This window comes from Pteropus alecto, unplaced genomic scaffold (assembly GCF_000325575.1).
Source record: "Pteropus alecto unplaced genomic scaffold, ASM32557v1 scaffold114, whole genome shotgun sequence".
NCBI lineage: Eukaryota > Metazoa > Chordata > Mammalia > Chiroptera > Pteropodidae > Pteropus > Pteropus alecto.
In genome coordinates, this window is record NW_006435793.1 from 2892752 (window position 1) to 2916691 (window position 23940).

A 23940-nucleotide genomic window follows, 5' to 3' on the forward strand; every position below is an offset into this window, starting at 1 on the left:
AAGCTCTAAATCTGCCAGTGCCTTGATCTTGGACTTCCCAGCATCCAAAACTGTGAGACATAAATATTTGTTGTTTAATCTACTCAAAGGTATTTTTTTCTAGCGGCCCAAATAGACTGTCACAGGCCATGTGTAACTCAACCCCGATCAGGTCAAAGGAAATCCCCGGTCCCCTCACCCTGTGTTGAAACTCCAAGATTACACTTGTTTCCTGGGAAGTGTTTTTTGTGTGTTTTAATTTTTCTGTTGTTCTGTTGGGCAAACCATATGGGCCTCTTTTAGGGCAGAACTGTCTGCCACGGAGGGAGGCCTAGAGCACTTCCTCCAAGTGCTGGGTGGGGTGGTCCCAGGTCGCTGGGGCGGGGCACTGTTACCACAGCAGTCGCTTCATCTGCTCTCGTCTCCGGGCTGCCACTCCTCTGTTGAGCTACAGAGCCTTCTGTATGAATAAAATTTTCTAGATGCCCAATGTACAAAATCAGCAGAAGGGACCTCTCCTGGCTAAATGGCGGTGGGAGCCAAGAGCCTACCCTGTGGAATCACCCCATGTCAGTGCTTCAAGGGGCCTCCCCAGGAACTCAGTTGGAAATTCCTAGGCTGGAGTCCTCACCCTCAAGGCTCCACCCAGAAAGGAGACCCTCCATACCTCTCACCACTGATACAACAACTGAGGGTGCTATCTTATCTCATGCTCAGTTTGGCGACATGGCCCAGAGCGCTAATTCAGAGCCAGGCCCAAGAGAGATGGTCCGGGCATGATTCTCGCCTTCAGGTACGGCCCACTCCCAGGGGTGAGGGAGCCAACCATGACAACAACAGGTTGGTTAATAAAAGACAGAATGGGTCCCACATAGAGGACGTGTGTGTGTGTGTGTGTGTGTGTGTGAGAGAGAGAGAGAGAGACAGACAGACAGACAGACAGACAGACAGACTGAACAGAGAAAGCACTGTCCACCCCACAGGGCCTGTGGCAATCTCTGAAGCTAAGGAGGATTGTAATGCCACCTTACAAGTTAACTGCATTCGTGATGACTGGAGGAGCTTTTAGGTCCACTCATCCAACAGCTATGTGGGAAAACATTTGAGGCACTTGAATTTTGGCTGTGTCCACGCCCCTGGCTGGTGGCAAGGCCCAGCCAGGGGCATGGACGCAGCCAATACTCCTACCTGAAAATGAAAGTCCACTACACCTACCTGAGGTAGATCTATTACATAGAGACTGTGATGTAAAAGTTTGGGGATCTTTTTTGAGTTTTTTGCACACGTAAAGTTTTAGTTTTTCAGTAAACAGTAATGAAAACTAACATACACCAAGACAATAATACCACATTTTAATGTTATTTCAGCTGACTACATCATCCGGCCTCCTCATAAAATTCCTTTGTTGTCTTCTATTATGCATCATGTTAACAATACATCTCCCCGTATAATTTTACGTTCACTCTGTTTCTAGAAAATGTGAATAATCTAGTGTGGGTGTGGTGTCAGGATAGAATACAGTGTACTCTGTACCTGTAAAGTAGGTGATGAGTTTCCTGAGCTGTGGAAAATTAAGACAGCCCTTTCTTCAAAATTCAAAAGCCTCCTTCTCTAAGAAGCCACTTTCAGTCTCTTTAGTCCTGGTTGCTGACACTCCCGCACCCTGCCCCTCCCCCTCTGCCCCCATCAAGAAATCTTGAAGCAAGGTGCACGGATAGTGTAATCAGAAGTGCCTAGTTCGGGGCATGGCTCTTCGAGGTATCTATAGATGAGTACCCTTTCCTTCTCCCCAGTCACGTGTCCTTCCCCTCCCCTTGCATGGTTTCATTCCTCCTCCCTTCTCTGAGCAAACTGCTGAAAGTTTCCTCGTCCACGCCGTCATCTATGATGGGGAAGTGCTGCCACTTCATTCTTGGTGCTCACGAGGTCCTCCCGGGCCTTATGAGGTCAAGAGTAAGTGCATAGACCGGCTGGCTCCAAGCACAGCTCCGCTTCTGCAGTGTGTCGAGTTAGTTGTTTAAATTCTCTGAGCCTCTGTTTCCAAGTCTGTAAATGGGGATGCTATGAACATTCATGCGTTTGAGATGATGTTTGTGAAGAGTTTAGGATCTGTCTGGCACACAGCAAGCCCCTGAGTTGAGAGCTATTATTATTTTTGTTGTTGTTGTTGTTATGGCCACCCCAGTGGGCAATCAGTCCATGTGTCTTGTCCCCAGTGTGTTGTTTGTGGTCATAAAGTTTCTGGTTTAAAAATAAAATTCTGTGTGCTGTGTTGTTATGTGGGAGAATCCAGCACATTTTTTTCCTCTCTTTTAGAGCAACATGAATGGAATCTTGGTGGGTGGTAGAATCCTGGGCCAGCAGGGGTGGGGGAGGGGTCTGTGCAGTCGCAAACAAGGTGGGGCCCCTCTTAGGTTCCCCAACAGTAGAATGCAGTGCTCAGCTCAGAGGACCTCGGTGAGCCCTTCCTGACCTGCCATTTCCTAATATATGAGTATCTTGGGACTGAGCACAGCATGGGGGCGGGCCCTCATCAGCTCCTGGTTGGGGAAGGCAAGTCGGCCCGGGGTTTCCTGGAACAGCTGGAGTTGGGTGCCACCCCTCTCTCTGTGCTTGCTTAAGCCCCCTTTTTTGGGTTTTGGTGAGCGGAGCGGCCAGTTCCAGTGTCCATCATGAGCAAGGATGCCTGGCGTGATGTCTCATCTGCTGCCCTTTGGGGGAAGGGTCTTGACAGGATCTGTGAAGATGCTCCTCCATCCTGGGAAGCAGCCAGTGGAAGATGTGCCTGGCAGAACACAAGTGCAAGAATGGAGACTGGGCACAGGGTAGGGAAGTTTGGTTGTCATGTCAACAGATTGGCCTGAAATAGAGAGGGGCGTGTCTCCATATGGTGCCTGTCGTGACCATACCACCTGCTTCTTCCATGGCAGGGCTGGGGCTGGACCAGGCTTGGAGAGGAGTAAAAGGAGGAAGACTTATGAGGATTTCTCCCCATGTGGCACTGTCCTGGGGTCTCCATTGCTGTTTAATGTGCAGCCCGAGAAGGGAACTCATAGGCCAGTGTCCACCCCAAGGCTGCTGGACTCCTTCCATTCCCCCAGTGTGTGTGTGTGTGTGTGTGTGCATGAGCACATGCGGGGGGCGGGGAACGGGGGCGGAGGTCAGCAAGCATTCCCAGGGCACCTCATGCATGCGGGGGCAGTGGGACTCCTAAGGAGAGTAAACCTAATAACTTACATCTATCAGACGTTCACTAGGTGCCACACACTCTTCCTGGAGTTTTGAATTAACTTATTTAACTCTCACAACTGTGTGCCGTATATACTGTTATTATCCCTGTTTATGGGGAAGGAAATGGACACACAGAAAGGCTAAAGAATTGGCCCAAGGTCAATCAGCTATTAAGCGGGAGATTTGACCTCAGGCACCTGGCTCAAGGTCAGATCCTTGATCCCTATGCTACAGAGGTATGGGATATAGCCACATCCTTAAGAAAGCCACGCTCCAGAGCCTGCTTTTGGCCATCCCACCCCAGAGGCTGCTGGGTTATCCCAAGGAAAGGGCATCTCACTGAGCAGAGGCTTCCAGGAGGAAGCAAGATGCATGCATTGGGCTGACCAGGCACTGAAGGTGTGGACACGGCTATCATGGCAAAAGCCACATGAGGCCTAAGGAGTTGGGGGCCTGTTGTGGGGTGAGGGGAGCGTAGAGTCTGGGGCAGGAGGGTCTGCCCCAGCTCACTCAGTGACTTACTGTGTGCACTAGGCAACTTCCCTCTCCTCTTTCCACTCCAGTTTCGTCACGAAGAGGAGGCAGCGGGGAGCTGGGCATGGAGGCCTCTAGCCTGCTGATAGCACACACCCTGCCATCCAGACATGAGACCATTCCGTGCTTCTGTGTATCATCATTTAGTTCCATTTTGGTTTCTCTTTAGTTTCTTTGTAAAATGTCATTTGAAAAATGCTTCCCTGGCCTGGCTGAGAACAGAGATATGGGTTTTCTGTCCAAACCAAGGCTCAGAGTATAGAGAGGATGGATATCTATTCCATTTTACAGATTAGAACACTGTAGCCCAGGGACGCCCTGAGACCTGGCCTGGGGATGATGTTACTACCTTCTGCTTGATTTTTTCAAATTGTGGTAAAATATACATAACATCAAATTGACCATTTTAGCCATTTTTAAGTGTGCAGTTCAGTAGCATTTAGGATATCCGCATTGTCGTGAACCCACCGCTACCATCCACTTCCAAAACTTTTTCATCTTCCCAAACTGAAACTCTGTACCCATTAAAAGTAACTCCCATCTCCCCAACCTCAGCCCCTGGAAACCACCGTTCTACTTTCTGTCTCTATGAATTTGACTACTCTAGGTACTTCGTTTACGTGAATTCATTCATTTGTTCATTTTTTGTCTGCCTTATTTCACTTCCCACCTGTTCTTTTTAAAAAATTTTTAGAAAAACTGCATTCAGATCATTTTTCAAAGCTTAGGAAGTATCTGTTAAACCTAAAAAGAAAACAAAGTAACAATTTCACAGCAAGGTGGCTACTCGGGGAAAAAAATAATAACAACTTCTTTTCTGCATGAAAATGAATATACCCTGAAAAATCCTCCTCTTGTGTTTGCAGGATTTACAAAGGTAATTTTTCTTTGCCCTCCTCCTAGGAAAGGGCCCAGGAGGCCGTGACAGGTGTTTATGGAGTGGAGTCCCAGGGAGGGGTGGTGTGGAGGCCACAGGCACCTTACTTTTAGCCTGTGTCTGAGCAGGGATCCCCTCATGGTAAGGCCTTCTCAGCATTGCTTCCCTGTTTTACAAAAGGGAGGTGCATGGATGTGAGCCCCACACTGTGGTTGGTATGGGCTGGCTTCTGGGGGTGTTCACCACCTCCTGGCCTTCCAAAGGCTGCTGCTCTTGGAGCTTCGCCAGCCTCGTAACTAAGGGTGTCCTGCAAAGCGGTTTCTCCAGAATGGCTCATACTCCTAAATGCACTGGTCACACGCTGCTGCCTTGAGATCCACAGGGGCCTGACCTGGACCCCACCCCTGAAATGAATCCTCCTCCTGGAGCCCCCCTCCGCTCCATACCCCCAGCCAGCACTTCCTCCGTGGGTCCTGAAAAGAATTCCCTCTCCTGGAGCCTCCTGCCCTCCTTTTAGCACTTGATGGTATCTGTTTTCTGGTCTGTCACCAGCTAGGCTTCAAGCTGAAACCCCTCTGCCCCTTTTTCCAGGATAGGGGAAGTTTCATGTCCTTCAGAGTCCAGGAACAGCCCTAGGCACTGCAGTCTGAGTGGGCTGTGCCATGATGGGCTTGGGGACCACTTAACAGAATCTCGGCCATGATGTGCGTATGTGGTGGGAGGCAGGGGACAGGCAAGAACTGGGTCCTGGGAATACAGACTTGAGAAGGCATCTTAGGACTTCATAGTCGGAGGAGCCAGGGTGTGGAAACAGGATGTCGAGATGGGGACACAGCTAAGCCCAAGGCTGTCTGTGCAAGTGGAACTCCTGAAGGCAGCTTCCGAGTTAGATCAGCACCGTGCCTGTGGGATCAGGTGTCCATGGGGATGGGAGCTGGGGAAGATGGCCTGCAGTGTTAGGGTGTTGGGGAAATTGCCTTTTGAGAAGGCCTCTGAAGACAGGTGCCTGCAGCAGCTCAGCTACAGAGAGGTAGAAGAATTCGTGACAGGACTGAGGAATTGGAAGGTCTCCTGAGTAGAGTCCCTGGGTCATGGTGATATGAGTCAATGGCCTAGCCCTCATCCATCAGACAGGGGAGTGACCACGTGTCCCCAGCTGGAGGACAAGAGAGGCACGTAATTAACTCCAGTTGAGCTGCTGGTGGCAGAGAGCGGGCCACCTGAGTAATGAGTATGGCTGCAGCCCATGGCGGTGATGATTCCATCCACACCTGCAATTACCCTTCCATCTTTGAGGAGGCATGCAGCGAGTGAGCACAGTGCAGGATCTGCGTCAGGCCGCAGAGCTCTGGAGGAGTCAGGGGGACAGTCTGGCCTGAGTCCCAGGAAGGACTTTCGGGTTCAGGGATGTGGCTCCCCAGGGAAAGTCAGTGGAGTAGGCTGCCAGCCAGCACCTCACTTGAGCCCCGTTTAGTGCTGGACTTGGTGGGTTCTCCAGGGCCCCAAGTCCTCCTCTGGCTTCTCCGCCTCAGTTCCTGGCAGTCCAGGACTCACAGGGTCCCTGGAGGAAGCGAGGACTTCCCTCTCCCTCTTCAGTTTCCCTTCCTCTTGTTCTGAGTTGGACCACTTTCCTCTGCCCCTCTTTGAGCAGGCATGCAGCGAGCGAGCACAGTACAGGATCTGCATCAGGCTGCAGAGCTGACTAGCATTTTGCTCCTGCCATCTGCCTCCTGGACCCCTGTGCTGACCTCATCACCCATCCCCATGCCCAGCCTCTCTTCCCTCTAATAACATCCTTCCAGTGGCAGACAGGGTTATCCATCTCAACCTGATGGACATTATCAGCTTTGATGATGTCATTATCAGGTTTACACCCCTTTAATCCGCAGGGTTTAATAGTACAGCCTTCTGTTTGGGATGATGACAAAGTCGTGGAAGCAGATAGTGGTGATGGTTACACAACATTGTGAATACACTTAATGCCACTGAATTATACACTTAAAAATGGCTAAAATGGTTAAAAACAACCAAAACAAAACTCCCCATTCCCCCAGAATAAGATGCAACCTCTTATACTGGTGCTCAGGGCCTGCTAAAGGTTGGCCCAACCTCCCTTTCCAATCTCGCCTCTCATGTCTCCCCTTCATCCAATGGGTTCTCCACCCAGAGAACCACTTGCTGTTCCCCAGACTTAGCCCTGCTTTTCCTGTCTCCTTGCCTCTCCTCATGGAATTTCAGGATTAGAGTCTATTCCTTTACTCAGAAAAATAATTCTTTCTACAACATCCTCCTGCAGGCTCCTGTCAGAAGTCTGCAGTGACAGGCAGCCCACTGCTTTACAAGGCTTTTATCCGTCTCTAGATAGCTCAGATTGTAAGAGACAAAGTTAAGGTTTAGAGTATGATGGAATGGTTTTAGTCTTGGCTTCCTGACTTACTAGTTGTGTGACCTTGAACTAGTTAGCTAAGCTCCCTGAACCTCTATTTCCTCCTGTGTTAAATGAGAGATAATAATGGTGCCCATCTCTTAGGGTCATTGCAAATATTAAATGAGATATGTTATGAACAGTAAATGAGATAATGCATGTAAATAATCTAGCATAGTCCCTGGCACATAGGCCAATACTAAAGAAACATTAGCTGATATGTACAAATTGAACTAAAATCTGGCCTGGAGCATAAGCCAGACCACAAACTGTTAGGGCAGGAAGGGATTTGGGAGACCGACTGTGGCCGTCATTTGTAGGTTTCCTGACACTGAGTTCCCCTTTCCTCATAGCCAGGTTGCATCTTGGATCCCTGGTGCTTGGATGGGGCCAAGTCTGGCCAGTGAGTTCCATTTCATTGCTGGTTGCACCTCTCCAGACTTTTCTTTTTCCTTTTTCCATGGCAACCGGCAGCATTTAAGATGGCAGTTCTTCAATCAGCTTGGGCCCCTAAGTGACTACGATGCGTCAAACCCCCCTTGCTGAGAGAGAAATGGACTTTTTCTGGGTTGTTCCATTGAGACTTTTTCCTAGCCTCTTCTGACTGATAAACCTGCAAACTCAACCTTCTCATTTTAAAAGTGAAGCCCAGGTGAGGAGGAGGTCACAGCACCAGGCGGTGGCAGGCCTGGGGCCCTCATCCAGGCCTATCCTGTGCCTGGCATGGCTGGCTTTACTCTCTTATTGGTATTGAGCTCCCATTAAGGCCATTGGGGCCATTGAGGTGACCCATTTACTGAGTCCTGTTGACATCATGCATCGGTCATTCCCAAGCCTCAGAGCCTCTTAGTTAATGGGCCTCTGAGAGGTGAGCTCCACCATGGGTACACGTTCTTCCCAGGGGTGCTGCGCCGGTTGCCCATCAAGCCTCACACCTGGATCGTTACCCCCACCTCCCAGCTGACCCCCTTCTTCCCCATCAAGCCTCCTCCTGTACACCAGCTGCCGGAGGCATCTGCGTAAAGCACAGTTTCCATCTCGGCACTCCCTTGATTAAAGTTCTGCAGTGACTCTTGATGCCAAAGGAAAGAAACTGCACCTGCCTGATGTTCAAGGTTCCCCAGGGTGCTGCTCAAGCCAGTCTGACCCCATCCATCCCTTCTCCTGCCACATCCTTTTCCGCCTTGTGCTCCTGCCACAGAAGTGGTACTCCATTTCTCCCGTATGCCCTACACCTTCCACCTCTGAGCCCTTGCTCATGCTGGTATCTCAGCCTGGTGTGCCCTCCTGCCACCTCGGTCTCCTCCTTGTCTGTCAAGGCTCAGCTTGAATGCCACCTCCTCCAGGAAGTCTTGGCTGAATGTCTCAGTGTGATTTGAATATTCCTTTCTTTTTGCAAGACTTATGTCTCTACCATAGTTCCTACTTTTATCCTGCCTTGTGTTATGCTTTTTCCTTCAATCTTCTCTCCCCCAGTAAAATGAGAGCTCCCTGATGGCCAGGACCATATGTAACCTTCCCTGTGTCCCTGGCACCAATCCCACATCTGGCTCTTAATCACCCTTCTGAGTGCTAGTGGGATGAATGGGTGTTCTGTAATTCCTGATCCAAACCTTCGGCACACCGCTTACCACATTTTACTAAATCGTTTCCGTATCTTTCATCTTCTGTAGATGATAAGTCCCCTGAGGACAGGGACCGTGGCAGGGACCGTGTCTCACCCATCTTATACCCAGGCCCTCAGCAAATGTTGAACCAGCGCACCCCTCAGAAGCACATTGCAGAGGCATATGTGGAGTGGAAAGGAACAGAGATGGCTCAGTAGCACGTAGCCGCAGTGTTGTCCCTCCTTAACAGGTGACCATCCCCAGAGAAAGGGCTGACAACTCAGAATATTTGTGCAAACCCATGGAAGGAAGCACACCCACAACCACCACCACCACTGGCAGCATGCATACGATTTGCGTTGTGACCCTGACTTTTAAAAATGTCACACCTGCATGTGTGTATCGGGGGAGAGACTTACTGACAGCTAATTAGGAAATGCAGTTTGTTTCTACCAGTCTTTGAAAATCATTTTGTGAATTGGGTAATTGGCTTTACCAGTACAGAAGAGAGATGTGTGGTACAGCTCCATCACCCTCAAAAAACACAGTCTGCAGCTGGCCAAGAATTTAGAGTGACAGCTTAGGGAGAATGCAAAAATATCAGTTTTTTATCAGCATCCAGGATGGACATTCTGACTCTCTGGAGACTTTGGGAAGCAGATGGTCTGTCCATCACTGTGGGAAAAGGGTGTAAAAAACTCAAGATGGGTGGAATTAATAAGCTCTTTGGGACGGAGATATGGATATGACTACTTTTATTTCAGGCCGTATCCACCAGCAGGTGCATCCACTAAGCAGCAGTAGTTTTGCCTAGCCAGTGGGTATCAAACACCTGTCTGGAGCCGAGCCCTTTGCTGAGCACAGGGTACAGAGGGGACCAAGACAGCCCAGTGCAGCAAATCTGAGTTGTATCATGTTATGTCCCTTAGATTCTGGTTTGATGTCAGTGTTCTGAATGATAGGAGAGAAATTTTACACATACTGCATACTTTCTACCTTTTCCTGTAATCTTTTTTGTCTCCCTTTAACGTCTTTTCACATTTCTCTAATATTTTCCCAGGTGTTTCGATTTCTTATATTTCAAAAATTTTACAGCAGGTGATTAAGAATGTTTATTACTCAATGCCGACTAATTGCCATAACAAACACCCCTCTATTCCAGTGGTTTAATATATTAAGGTTATTTCTTGCTTGTGTTGGAGTCAGGTGCAGGTCAGAGGGGGTGTGTTAGTCGGATCCTCTGGGGAGCAGATGCTTAGACAGAGTTAGAGGTGCACTGGGAGGAACATCCGTGAAAGAAAAGGGGGAGAGGGATCAGAGAAAGGCAGAGCAAGTCTTTATTCTGTGGAGTGGATCTGACACCTGTGAAAGGAGCCGGGGAGGATGGAGGCGTGGGTAGGAAGAGACTCGGGCAGCAGCGCGGCTCTGAGAAAATCATAGCCAGACCAAAGGGGCTCAGAGATTGCCCATGGTCGAGTCTGGTGCTGGCCAGTAATGGTGAGCACCTGAACCACCAGCATGCTCAGTCAAGGATGAGGGTTGCCTGGGAAGAGTGAGGCATATCCCAAAGGCACTGCTCACCGAGGCTGTCAGCCTGTGAGGCTGCCCTCCTTGTGATAGTTTTTCTTGAAGTGGTAGTGCCCTTCTCTGACGGCCACAGGGATTCAGAGATGGGGGCGCTCTACTGCTTCCAGGTCCTTGGAATCTTCCCCACTCGCACTATGGATGGGAAAGAGAGCACGGGGCACACATGAAATGGTTTTATGGGCCAATCCTGGCCATAGTGCTCATCACCTTTGCTCACATTCCATTGCTCAGAACTCAGGGGTCACACCTAATTGCAAGGAAGGCTGGGAAATGTAGTCTCTCCGTGGACCCAGGATGAGGAACAGTACACAGACATCATGGAGCATGGACTCTGGGGCCTGACTCCCTGGATTTGAATCCCAGTTGTGCCCCTTACTCAAATTACTTACTCTTCCGACCCTCAGTTTCTTCATCTATTAAAATACGAATAACAATAGGACATGCTTCATAGGGTTGCTGTGAGGATTAAGGGAGTTAATATATATATATATTATTATAAATTAGAATAATGCCTATATAAATTAGAATAATGCCTGGCACAACTAAGTGCTATATACAGGGTTACTATGTTATTATTACTATTATCATTTCCAAATTTAATTTGTCAGCAAACACTTCTTGAGTATCTACTCTGTTCGGGAATTTGTACATGTTGCAGGGACTTACTTGTTTCTCCTAGCACTTAGTAGATGCTCAGAAGATGTTTGAGTGAATTTATTTCAATGGAAAAACAATACAGTGGGTGTTTAATTCATTTGGCCATGGTGCTGGGCTAATTTTTAAAATGAGTTAGCAATAATAAATGTAAAGTCCTGTTCTTTGACTCAGAAAATCAATCACAGAAGAACAGAAAGAGGGAGACAAATGCTTGAGAATGCATCCTGGATGTGAAAAGCCTACCAGTTTAAAATGAATTTTGTCTTTATAAAAGGAATATGTGCTTTAAAATTTTCAAGTGAAACAAATAGGTACAAAGAAGAGAATGAAAAAAATCACTCAAAATCTCACCATTTTTAACATCAGATGACTCTTATTCCAGATGTCTATCTATGTACATCAGTAGAGAAATGGACAGAAATAACTTTATAAAATGAGGCCATTACCACATGCTATTTAAAATTAATGTTAGATTTTATTTATTTGAATGTAACAGAAGAAAATGAGGAAAAGTAAAGCAGAAGGAATTGCTCAACATTAAGCAATTCTGCGTTCACTCCAGAAAATATTTGTTTCGGAAATATCTAAGGGTAATAAAAGATTATGAAAAGCAGTAAGGTTAGAGTCCTGGCTTTTAAACTCCAGTTTTCAATTTTAGATGGTATCGATTAGAGTCCTTCTGTGGAAGAAGAGGAAATTAGCAATTTTACAACTCCTTTTCCCTCCTTCGCCTTCTGAATTTTATGTTGTGTTATCTTCACATTGTTGATCGTTTCATATTAAATGGGTCCAGCACTCACAACCATTCCTTTTTATCACATGCTTCCTAAGATCTACGTTTTGATTCATCTTTTGATTGGCTGAATTTTACCATCAAGTAGTTTCTTTCTTTTTTTTCTTCCCTAGAAAGACTCATAGGTGTTTTGCAACCATAATTATGCATGTTGATGTAGTGGCTTTTCTGACAGTAAGCTCTGTGAAGCGGGTGCTGAATAGAAGGACTGCAGTCTGAGGCTGTATTAATAGAAGTTTATGCTCAGAATGCAGGAGGTGATCATTTCTCAGTTCAGGGTTGTGACTACATGCGCTATGAACAAATCAATAAGGAAAAGACAAACAATCCAATAGAGAAATGGACTAAGTCACCAGTCCAAAAGAGGAAACAGAAACAGGCTCATCCTGTCTAAAATTCAGGAACACAGAAATTAAAACGACATATCAAATACTCACAAGTTTGGAAAAAAATTAAAGTTGATAAGGATATGGAGTAGTGGGATCTCTCACACACTGCTGATGGGGGTGTAAAAGGATAAAACCACTCTGAGAAAGTGTGGGAAACCCCGTGGCTCAACAGTTCCATTTCCAGGTTTATGCCCTAGAGGAGCTCTGCATATGTGTGCCAGGAGATACATGCAGAAATGTCTTGCTTACAGCAGCAACCAAAAAACAAACAAACAAACAAACAAACAAACAAAAACCACCGGAAACTATCTGAGTGTCCATCAACAGGGGAATGAACAAAACAAGAACTGTGGCATACTCGCATGATGGAATACTACACAGCTATGAAAATGAATGAACTACAGCTATATCCAGCAAAAATATCCCACAAACATAATGTGAAGCCATAAAGGCAAGTTTCAAGCAAAATGTACAGCATGAGTCCACTTATATATACATTTAGAAACAAATAAAATGAAGTGATATAGTGTTTAGGAAACATATACATGTAATAAAGAGAAGCAAGGAAGGATAAACAAAAAATTCAGACTAGGGCTCCCCCTTGGGTGAAGGAGGGGTATGTGCAAGGTGCGCACACAACATAAGCTGGGTGTTGGGGATCCTGTATGTTCATATTACTATTTTTCATACCATATATACATTATATGCACATGGTAGATTTTTTTCTATGAGTGAAGTATAACTTAAAACTCTGAAGTGACACTGCCTGGGATTGAATCCTTACCATTTATGTGACTTTGAGCAAGTTATTTAACTTTGCTGAACCTCAGTTTTCTTATTTGTAAAATGGAAATAATAATAGTGCCTACCTTATAATAATGTTGTGAGGCATAAATAGGACAATTTATGTGAAGTTATGTGTGCCTTGACTAACATATACTGAATGCACGATACCTGTTAGTTAGAGTTACTTTTCTATGTGGGACAGAAGGAGGTATTTGTGGGTATGTCCTAGAAATATCTGTCCTCTGGAGCCTTTCCAGAGAATGGCCTATAGATGAGAAGAGTGCGAAGCCACATCATACGGGGATGATTAGAAGGAAGAGCTAAAGATAGTTTAGTCCTGAAGACATCTCTTGAAGCCAGCCTGGCTGAGTTTAGGTATCTGAAGAGCTCTCATGGGAATGGAGGATGGTCAGTGTTCTGTGAGGTTCTAGAACAGGCGCTAGCAAACTATGGCCCAAATCTGGCTACTGCCTGATTTCGTAAATAAAATTTTATTGGAATGCAACCACGCTCATTAGTTTATGTATTGTCTATGGCTGCCTTTCTGCTTCAAAGGGTTGAAAAGTTGCAGAGACTGTATGGTCCACAAAGTCTAAAATATTTACTGTCTGGCTCTTTAGGGGAAAAGTTTGCTGACCTCTGCACCCGAATGAGAACTTTGAACGGGGAATGCAAAAGGAAGGGTGATTTCAAGACCAACATAATAACTTTCTAAGAAGCAGAGTTCGCCAAAGACGAATTGGTGAGGGAGTGAGGTGCTGACTGCTCCTGGAGCAGGATGCATGGAAGGGATGTCATATCGGGGGCAGCTTTTAAATTCTCCTTCAATTCTGAAATTTCTGCATGGAGCAATTCCTAGTTTCAAATCGGTTGTTATTAACTCTGACATTTTCTTGGCATTTTACACCTTAACTCTCAGCAATGTTTTCATTGAAATTTCTAAGTCAAAAAAGTGTTTTAACTCCTTTAAAAAAAAAATGAGATTTAAATGAAAATGAATTATATACTAGAGTCCTGCTTTTTTCATTTAAAAAAATTGATTTTCATGGCTTTTGGACCTATTCCCATTTATAGGTGCTGAATTTTAAGAGCCTATATGTGCCGATTGTGATTTCTCTGTGACACCTCCATTCTTTCAGGGAAGAAGAAGCCACTGGAAATGAGACTGTGGAAGGGAGTTTGGAGGAAGTGACCGTGAGCTACGGTAGATGTGGAGTCAATGAAAGAAACAGAGGAAAAATACTGGAGAGAAGAAGGGAGGGAGGGGAGGCAACAGTTACAGAAGACCTACTACGTGCTAGAGCCCTTGCCCAAGTGGCAAAACTGTAGGTCAGAGGCTGTGCCTGGTCATTAAACTTTGAACTATTGCATGAGAATATGAACCGTGATGGAATTACCTCCCCTTCTGCTGGTCGGTTATGGCCATGCCAACTGTGAGAACACCCTCTAGAGTGATTTGGGGAGGGAGTTTCTACTGGGGGGAGATGGAGGGAACAGGAGAACATGATAAAGTCCATAGCTTTCTTCCAGGACATGAGAACCCCCTTACAGGGGCTCCCAGAGCAATTCATCAAGAGCCATATCGCTCCAAGACAACTTGCCATAAATAATTTCTCAGGATGATGATTTTGCCCAGTGAGCTTACTAAGAGCTGTCTGACAGATGCTCAAATGCGGACGGAAACGCTTCAGCATTTCCCTGTCTCAGGCAGGGGCTGGTCCGCAAGAAGATGATAATAAACAGGCATTAGGAGAACATCTCTGAGCACAGCATTTAGGAAGGACTGAAACATAAAATATAGGTGAAACTGACTTTCACCTGAGCTTAAAGGACAAATCTTTGTGAAATGGCCACGTGAAGTGGCTGCGAGGAATCCTTCGGGAAATTCCGACTTAGAGAAATTCCCCAGCGATTTGGTGAATTGATCATCAGGCAAACTGATGTGCAGTGGATTAAGTTTCAGTGAGTGGTGGCCTGTCATGTGTTTGCTCAAGTGACAGGCTCAACCAGCCTCGCCTGCAGAATACTCATCTGCCCTTCCTGAGGCCAAAGACGAAACTTGTACACACAAGCAAGAGCCACTGGAGTCATCTCCTTCGTGGCTCTTATTTTTTGCTACTAGCGATGAAATCTTTTCAAATTAAGTATTCTGTGGCCGCTCGATGCTGTATGTAGCATAGAGACAAGGAGAGCTGCTGATTGAAGGGAAGGTGAGGAGCCCAGAGTCCCTCTCACTAGCCCCAAAACTTCTCTGCTGGGTACTAGGCACCTGAGGGACTGATTTGAAAAACCCCAAGCTGGCCTAGCCACAAAAACTCAGCCTTGGTCAGCTGGAAAGTCCATCTGTTTGGGACACTAATCATGTCACGTAAGAAGATACAATGTTAGAAATGAGGGTGAGGGAGATAGCATCGAAAATGTGACAGATCCACCCATGTGATTTTTATTTTGTTATTTACAGCAAAAGTGTAAATCTCTCCAGGGGAGCGGAGGAAGGATGCCTGGTGCCTCGCAGGTTGTTTCTTTTCCCCAGGTCGATTGCTGCTCAGGAGGAGGCCTGGGCTTACAGTGTTGTCCTGGAGACAGTGGTCCTCTCTAGAGTGCTCCTGGCTTTATTTAACCTTCCCTCAGCCCATTGAGCTGCATCTCTAGATTATGCAAAAGCTCTGAATTAGGTATCCCCAAATCCCTGCCCCGATCCTGAAAGCACAGCGAACAAGTCCCTTCGCCTCTCCAGTCCTCAGTGTCTGCATCTGCAAATGAGGTCGCAGGGCTGGCTAGACTAGCAGGGCCCACACACGTCTGGGTTTCTGATACCAGCAAAGGCAAAAGGAACAGGGTGGGGAGAAGGCATGGAACACAAACTTACATAGGGCGGAAAATGTTTTATTTTGCTACGTTAGTACATTAAAAACAAAATGCTCTTACGATCTATAATTTATAACAGAAAAGCATTTCAACACTGTACAAACCAGGAAGGATCTTATTTGAAATTAAGGATAGTTCTTCACATGGACTACATTTACCTTGAAGGAAGTGAAATGTATATTATTTTTCTCATTTTCTCACTATATTGTTCTTATTTTTCTCATTTTACTTTTCTGTATTCGTTTTCTATTGCTGCTGTAACAGATTACCACAAACCCAGTGGTTTAAACCACAACCACATGTTGCCTCATAGTCCGCTGGCCAGAAGTCCAGGCACTCTGTGACCCCACTAGGTCCTATGCTTGGGCTTTCAGAAAGTCAAAATCAAGGCCAACTGGGCTGGGTTCTTATCTGGAGGCTCTACTCCTTCAGGTTGCTGGCAGAATTCAGTTTCCTGTGATCGGAGGACTGAGGTTCCCATTTCTTGACACGTATCCCCCTTCTTCTTCCAGCCAACAATGGCGTTTCGAAATGATCTCATGCTTTGAGTGTGATTTTCCCTCTGCTACTAGCCAAAAAAGATCTCTACTTTTTAGGGCTTGTGCGATTACATTGGGCCACCTGGATAATACTTTCAGGGCAGCTGATTTGTAACCTTAATTACATCTGAAAAGTTCCTTTTGCCGTGTAACAAAACATATTCATGAGGGTAAGACAAAGGGGCAAAGTTCATGGGGGCCAAAATGCTGCCTTCTACACCCAGCCTGGTGGAAACTGAGTCAAGTAAATATTTTGGAACATTAGAAGATTCTTCCAGCTCAAATACTAATTGTCAAATATTTTCAGATGTTTGAGTTGATATATTCGGAAGTTGTCTGTTTGCGAGAAGCCAGGACATCATTGTTAATACAGGTACTGAGGAAGTGTTTGCTGAGCAAACAAGTTTCAATAAGTTCATTGTTGCTAATATTATTTTAATGCAACTTTGATTATAAATTTTGTGGCGCTGTATTATCATTGTCATTAGCTACAGATTAGAAAACAAGCTAAAATCATTACCGGAATATATTAAAAAGGAAAATGATTCAGTAAATCATGATAGAAACAATTAAAACATGAACTGCTCTGTTATATCTGCTCGTGCTCCGCTGAGGGTGGGAAGTGTTGCTTCTAGTCAAGGAACAGGGACACTTAATAGAGGGCCCCAAGAAGCAGTGAGAACTTAATCTTTCTTCCCTTCTTTCCTTTTCTCCCTCCTCCCTCCCTCCCTTTCCCCTCTCATCCTTTCTTTCTCTCCTTCTCTTTCTTTCACGGCAAAATCATTAACGTGGCAAAACAATTAAATGTAAATTTAAAAATTGAATTCTCTCCTGAATCTCTACGGGCTACAATTCAAACTTCCTAGCCTGGTATTCAGAGCCTTCCTTGGCCTTAGCCCTCATCACTCAGTCGCAAGTGCACCACCCCCCAGAGCCTTCCCTGGCTCCCTCTGGGGTGCCCACAGCCTATATTTACCTCTCTCCTAGCACTGAGCGCTGCCCACCGTGTGACATAACCACCCGTGCCCCTGTCTCACTGCCTCTACTAGACAGCTCCCTGAGGCCGGGAACTGTGTCAGACTCATTTTTCTATCCTTATGGGCAGCCACCACGAGTTGAAGTCCATAGTCCCTCAAATAAACGAGGAAGACAACAGATACTAATCTACTCTGATCCACCTTATGGTCACTTAAGGGAAATGAAGGGGGAACAGAAAGAAAAAGGAGAACAGTATGGAAAGGAAGACAAAAATGAAGAGTAGAGAAGGAAGAGAGTAGATCGAAGGGAACATCAGAGCGCTCCTTCGGGCATCCAACGAACGTGTTCTTACGGAGTCCTCACTGAAGCCCCTGTCTAAGCTCTGGGGAGACAGCAGTGAAAACAATGACGTCCTTGCCCTCAGGGGCCTGACATCCTAGTTGAGAGATCAAAAAATATACAGAAAAACAAAAAACAAATGATGATTTCAGATAATTTTAGATACTACATTAAGGCAATAAATAGGGTGGCCTGTTAGAGACTGGAGATGGGACCACTTTGGGAAGGGGGGACAGTGACGACTTTGCTGAGGAGGTAACAGCCATGCCGAGACCTGAATGATGAGAAGCAGCGAGCCATGTTGAGAACCAAGCGAATATTATTCCCAGCAAAGAAAATGTCAAGTGCAAAGGCCCAGAGGCAGGAAAGAAATGGCTTTTGAGTTCAAAGAGCAGAAAGGAGGCTGGTGAAGCTGTACCTGGTGAGCAAGCGGGAGAGCGGAGGGGAATCAGGTCAGAGAGGAGGCAGGGCTGGCCCGTGGGGCTTTCTGTATTCATTATGCTAAGGAGGGATAAGAATATCATACTAAACTTGTGAATAATACAAAGTAGTTATTATGTAGCCAGTTAGCCGAACACTTAGAAAGCATTTTCTAGCAGCTCTGCCTGAGGGTCATCTGCTTGGGGGAATTTAAAGCCCAGACATCTTATAATTCTCCACAACTGGTAAAATATGCTGGTTTTCAATTATTTTCTTTTCTGTCCCCAGAGGTTATAGTTGTACTACCCTGTAAGACATTAACCAGTTTTGTATTTAATTTAGCAATCTTATATTTCTTATTTTTTTTATTCACTATAAAAATTTATGTCTCTCAAATTTTCTTTTGAATCCACTTTGTCACCCTGCAGATTCCCTTATTCATGAGTTAAGTAAAAGAGTGACATGTACCCACTGTTGATTTTCATGCAAATGATGCTTTTAACCTTTTGAGAATTATATTCTGATAGGAGTTTGGGTTCTAAGTGCACGGAAAGCAGAAAGACAAGGAGTAATTCATGTTTTACAATGGCCCCCAGACTGCTAGTTATTGAACCGACTTAACTGAACCCCAGGGGGTGCAAGAAGCCCAGTTAGGAGCCAGAGCCTCTGTCCAGGGGAAAGATGACCATCACCAGGCTTGATGACAGAGGTGGAGGCTGGAAGGTTAGAAGTGAGCGGTAACTGACTTCCGACATTCATGGGCATTCGTCCTTGTTCATTTCCATGGTGCATCACCAGGATCTGTTGTAGTGGTCAGTTTTCCCTCTAGTGTGTGAGCCCATTGGCAGGGACTGTGTCCAGCTCGTTTCCTCAGCATCCAGCCCTGGACCGAACACTTGGCAAGTGTTTGCTGAATGAATTCCTCTCTTAGATTCACCTCCTTTTCTTCCTCCTCCTGTTTTTTTTTTTTTTAATTGTGATAAAATATACACAACATAAAATATACCATCTTAACCATTTTAGGTGTGCAGTTCAATGGCATTAACTATATTCACATTGTCTCACTGCCGTCACCACCATCCACCTCCAGAATGTTTCCCTCACCCCAGCTGAAGCTGTAGCCCATAAACACTAGCTTCCCCTCCCCTCTCTTCCAGCCCCTGGTAACCACCATTCTACTTTCTGCCTCTGTATTTGTGACTGCTCTCTAGGTACCTCATGTAAGTGGAATCATACAGTATTTGTCCTTTCGTATCTGACTTACTTCGCTTAGCATAATGTCTTCAAGGTTCATCCATGTTGTAACATATATCAGAGTTTCCTTAATTTTTAAGGCTAAATAATAGTCCCACTGTGTGTATAGACCACAGTTTGTTTGCTCATTCATCTGTTGATGGACATTTGGGTTGCTTCTCCCTTTGGGCTAGTGTGAATAATGCTGCTCTGGACGTGAGTGTACAAGTAGTCTATCGGAGTCTCTGCTTTCAATTCTTTGGGAGTATATACCTAGAGGTGGAATGTTGGATCATATAGTAATTCTGTTTAGCTTTTCGAGGAACTGCCATACTGTTTTCTGTAGCAGCTGTACCATTTTACATTCTCACCAGCAATGCGCGAGGGTTCCAATTTTTCCACATCCTCGCCAATATTTGTTATTTTCTACTTTTTTGACAATAGCTATCCTAGTGGATGTAGATTCATCATTTTTATATATACATAAATGACCATGGAAGGGGGAGATCCCAGTGTGAGGCATTTGGGGGGCCCTTTCTGTGCACTCTGAAGGAAGATAGGCTGGGACCCAAAGGACCTAGATTTGAAGGGCGCCTGGGCAGGCGGGGGGAGGCAGGGCAGGGGTGCCCAGATCACACTTCACAGAGCTCGCAGCATGGGCTCTGGGCTGGCTTAAAAAGAGGCCCCAAGATGGGAGAACTAAAACCCAAAAGGCTTCCCATAAGGCAGATTTGTTTGTGTGAATCCACTATTGGGCTCTTGCCCCTGGGGAAAACTGTTTCTAATTTGGGCTTCTCTTTCTGTGTGTTGCTCCCCAGTGTGACAATGCAAAAGGGTTGAAAGCCTTCTACGATGCAATAAAATACGGACCGAACCACTTGATGGTGTTTGGAGGCGTCTGTCCATCCGTTACATCCATCATCGCAGAGTCCCTCCAAGGCTGGAACCTGGTACAGGTAAGGTCCGGCCCACCTTTGGTTGGGGGAGTGTTTTTGATCGGCCACAAGTCTTTTGCAGGAATGGTTCCTTACCCAACACAGTTTCTAAGTTGCCCAGCTCAGGCCTCCCTCATTCTTTTCTAAGTGATTGAACAGCCTCCCAATACCCCGCCTTCTGGACTGACCTTCTGGCCCGTGCTGGCCTGGCCGCCATGGTAGGTCTCTAAAGAGTAGCTTAACCACCACCTCTGTGTGTTCGAAATCTTTCAGTGACTCCCTAGCCTGACTCTCAGAGCCATCAACATCCATCCAGTCGGCCTGTCCAATGCAATCTCTTGTCCCTGTCATCATTCCATGCCTCAGTCCCTCCAGACAACCTACCTTTCCCCATTTGCACCCCAGACCTTCAGGCCTCAGAGTCCTGCTCTTGTGTTTCCTTAAGCAGATGGTCCTTTATCTACTTTTTACCAAACCTTCCTCTCTCACTGAAATTCTCTTGTCCACTAAGACTGCCTTTCTCCTCCATTAAGCCTTTCCTAGGGCTCCTAGCCAGTTAGTCACTCTTTACACTGGCAAATGTTATACACTGTTGAATGCTCCGCCAGTGAGTGTGTGGTCTTTTGAGGCAAAAGTCACCAATGCTAGCTGTTATTTGGAGTGCGAGAGAGAAGAATGTAGAAAGATGTGACCACCCGGGGTGAGTGTTGGCCCTTGCGTATGTTTTACTTCTTTGCTCCATCCATCCATCCATCCCCCATGCACCCATCTATTCATCTATCCATCATCCATTACTACATCATTCATCCATCCATCCAGCAAATATAATGGACAACTTACTGTGCACCTAGAATTTTAGTAGACACTGGGGATGCAGTGCTCAACAGGATAGATGTGGTTGGTCCCTACTCTTTCGGACCTTACATTCTATGAAGGGAGGCAGGCAATAGACAAGTAAACAATTAAGTAATAATCCTAAGAGCTAGAACTTGTATTATATTTATGTCAGGTTCTCTACATACCAGATACTGTTCTGAGCACTTATAGGAATTAACTCATTTAATCGTTGTAACTGCTCTATGCTGTCAGTGCTGTTACCATCTGCATTTTATAGATAAGGAAACTGAGGCACACAGAGGCTAAGTAACTTGCCCCAAACCCACAGCTCATAAGTAATAGAGCCGGGATTTAAACTTAGGCAGTCTTGTTTTTAAGATAAAACTGTGGTAAGGAAACTGGGCTGTGGTTGAAATAAACAGGGTGATGGGATAAACAGTGACTGCCTTGGGTAGTCCGGAAAGGCCTCTTGGAGGAGGTGACATTTGAGCTGAGACCTGTAGGGTGAGGAGTTGGTTGGGTGAAGAGCATCCCTGTTGATGGATGAAAAAGCAAATGTAGACAGCCTGTGATGGGAAGGAACCTGGCATGTTCAAGAAATAGAAAAGAGAGAGCAGCGGCACTGGAGCGTGGTGGGTGGGTTGTCAGGGTGGTGAGTGAGAATGAAGAGGTGAGCAGAAGCGGGACCACAGGGGGATCTGGTTTTACTCCACCAGCTCACATTAACTAAGGACCTCTCTGCTTGTGTGGGGTGCTGAGGGTAGAGGGGAGGTGGGCGCCAGCCATGGGAAAGGTGTGATGAGGGAAGGTGAGGTCCCAGGGTCAAGGAAGTCTGCTCAGGAAGGTCATGCTGAGCTGGCCGCGAAGGAGGAGATGGCATTGGACAGCTGGAGATGTGGAGGAGAGCACTGCTGGCAGCGGAAACTGGGTGTGCGAACCGGGAAGTGGGAGTGTGTGGGCTTGGGCAGCAGTGAGTCATGCGCTGTGGCCAGAGCCGGCCATGCTGAATGTGGGCGGATGCAGGGGATGAGGCCGGAAAAGCAGTTCTACGTGCTCTGGTACACACCTAACCATGCAACTGGGAGCTGGCATGGCTCAGTGTGCCCTGGGAGCCTGGCTTTGGGCCCTGCGGTGCCCACAAATGGCAGCGAGACCCTGGTCAAGTCACTTCCCTTCTCTGCTCTTGAGCTTCCTTTCCTGAATGCTGAGGAGCACATTACACATGTCATTCTGAGCTGCCACTCTGAAACTCAGTCTTTCGTCTGTGTCACGGGGTAATAAGAGGATCTCATAGGGCTGCTGTATGGGTTAAATGATTTAAAATGATTACAACTGTGCCTGGCACATCCTAAGCACTAAGTGTTCCTTGTTTCATTGTCGTCAACCCTGCCTCATCTCCCACTCCCCAGCTGAACACCCCAATACTTAGTACCCCTGGTCTTTCCTGCAACACTGTCCCCACCACCTGAGATATCTCATTCTCCCCATGTCCACTACGTCAGTCCTACCTAGTTTTAGAGACCCATCTTCAATGCTGCCTCTTCCAGGAAGCTTTTCCTCACTGCACTAGTTAAAGTTGCCCGTCTAGAAATTTTCTCACTTCCCTCTGTTTACTTCTAGCGAGAGTGTACACAGCCACCCCCATGCCCTTCTGCCTGTCCCTCTTTAGGGCTCAGTAATGCGAGGACATGTTTAGCTGGGCTGCGAGGACATGTTGTCTCCACAGGGCTGCTTGTTGAGGACAGAACCCGGGCTTGAGTTACTTCTGTTTTTCCTGGTGCCTAACACTTCCCAGACCTTATTAGGTGCCTGCTGAATGATCAGAGGGTGGAGGGAGGAAGAGATGGAGGGACAAAGGATCGGCAGATGGACATTTTGTCCAGATGAGAAACCAAGCTGTCTGGGAAATCCTCACCCAGAGAGGAATCCAGGGAGCTTCCTGACCTTCTTGTAGCCTCACTGGGACTGTCTGGAATTCTCTGAGGAGCTGCAGGAGCAAACACAACGTTGAAAACTCCTGGCTTACCAGCCAGAGTTATCTGGCCTCAGCATGAACCTCCAGACTAGAGGAGTTGACAAGGTAGGGAACTGGGTTATGAGATGAGAATTGTCTTATTTATTGCTGTGTAACTGATCACCCCAAACTTTAGTGGCTTAAAACAACAATAATAATTTATTTCATTATTTCTGTGGGTCAGGAATTCAGACCCACAAAATGGTTTGTGTCTGCTCCCTGATGCTTGGGGTCCAGCCAGAGATTTGCAAGCTCGAGGATGGTATCATCTGAAGGCTTGACTGGGCTGGAAGATCTTTTCCCAGTGTGGCTCCCTCACATGGCTAGCAAATTAGTGCCTCTTCGTGTGGGGGTCTCCACAGGGCTGCTTGAGTATCCTTGTGGCATGGTAACTGGCTTCCCCAAAGCATGCCATCTAGGAGACCAAGGCAGACGTGGCACAGACCTAGCTTCAGAAGTTGCACACTGTCATTTCTGCGATTTTCTACTGATAATACAAATTAGCTCTTATTTAGTGTGGGGACGACTGCATAAGCTATAGCGGGAGGTGAAGATCACTCTTGGACCATCTTGGAGGCTGGCTACTACACAGACTAATGTCTGGAAGGAAAGCAGGAGCCCAGCAAAGGAGACTCGATGCTGAGTCCCTTCTCTGTTTTGAGAATTCCTGCTCATTCTTCAAAACCCTGGCTAGGTACCAACTTCTCTGTGATGCCTTCCTTGATTCCTTTCCTTCTGTCCTTCCCATCCCCAGCCCAAAAAGTGAATTAATGGTCCCTTCCTAAACAATGCCTTTTGAATGGGGGCCATCTCCTCCAAGGGAGTGAACATTGGTTCTTGTTGACAGGCTGCTAGAGTGATTCTCGTGTACGGGCCTCCACTGCCCTAGCCGTCTGCTACCAGACACTGGGA

At 46.4% G+C, this 23940-nt stretch overlaps 1 protein-coding gene across 1 annotated transcript in view; it reads left to right on the forward strand.

The window, feature by feature from the left end:
- Window positions 1–23940, forward strand: part of GABBR2 (gamma-aminobutyric acid type B receptor subunit 2) — a 332110-nt gene that overhangs the window by 87471 nt on the left and 220699 nt on the right. Inside the window, exon 2 of the mRNA XM_006911541.1 lies at window positions 20061–20198. Within this exon, the coding sequence (XP_006911603.1) occupies window positions 20061–20198 (138 nt within the window). The remainder of the gene's footprint in view (window positions 1–20060; window positions 20199–23940) is intronic.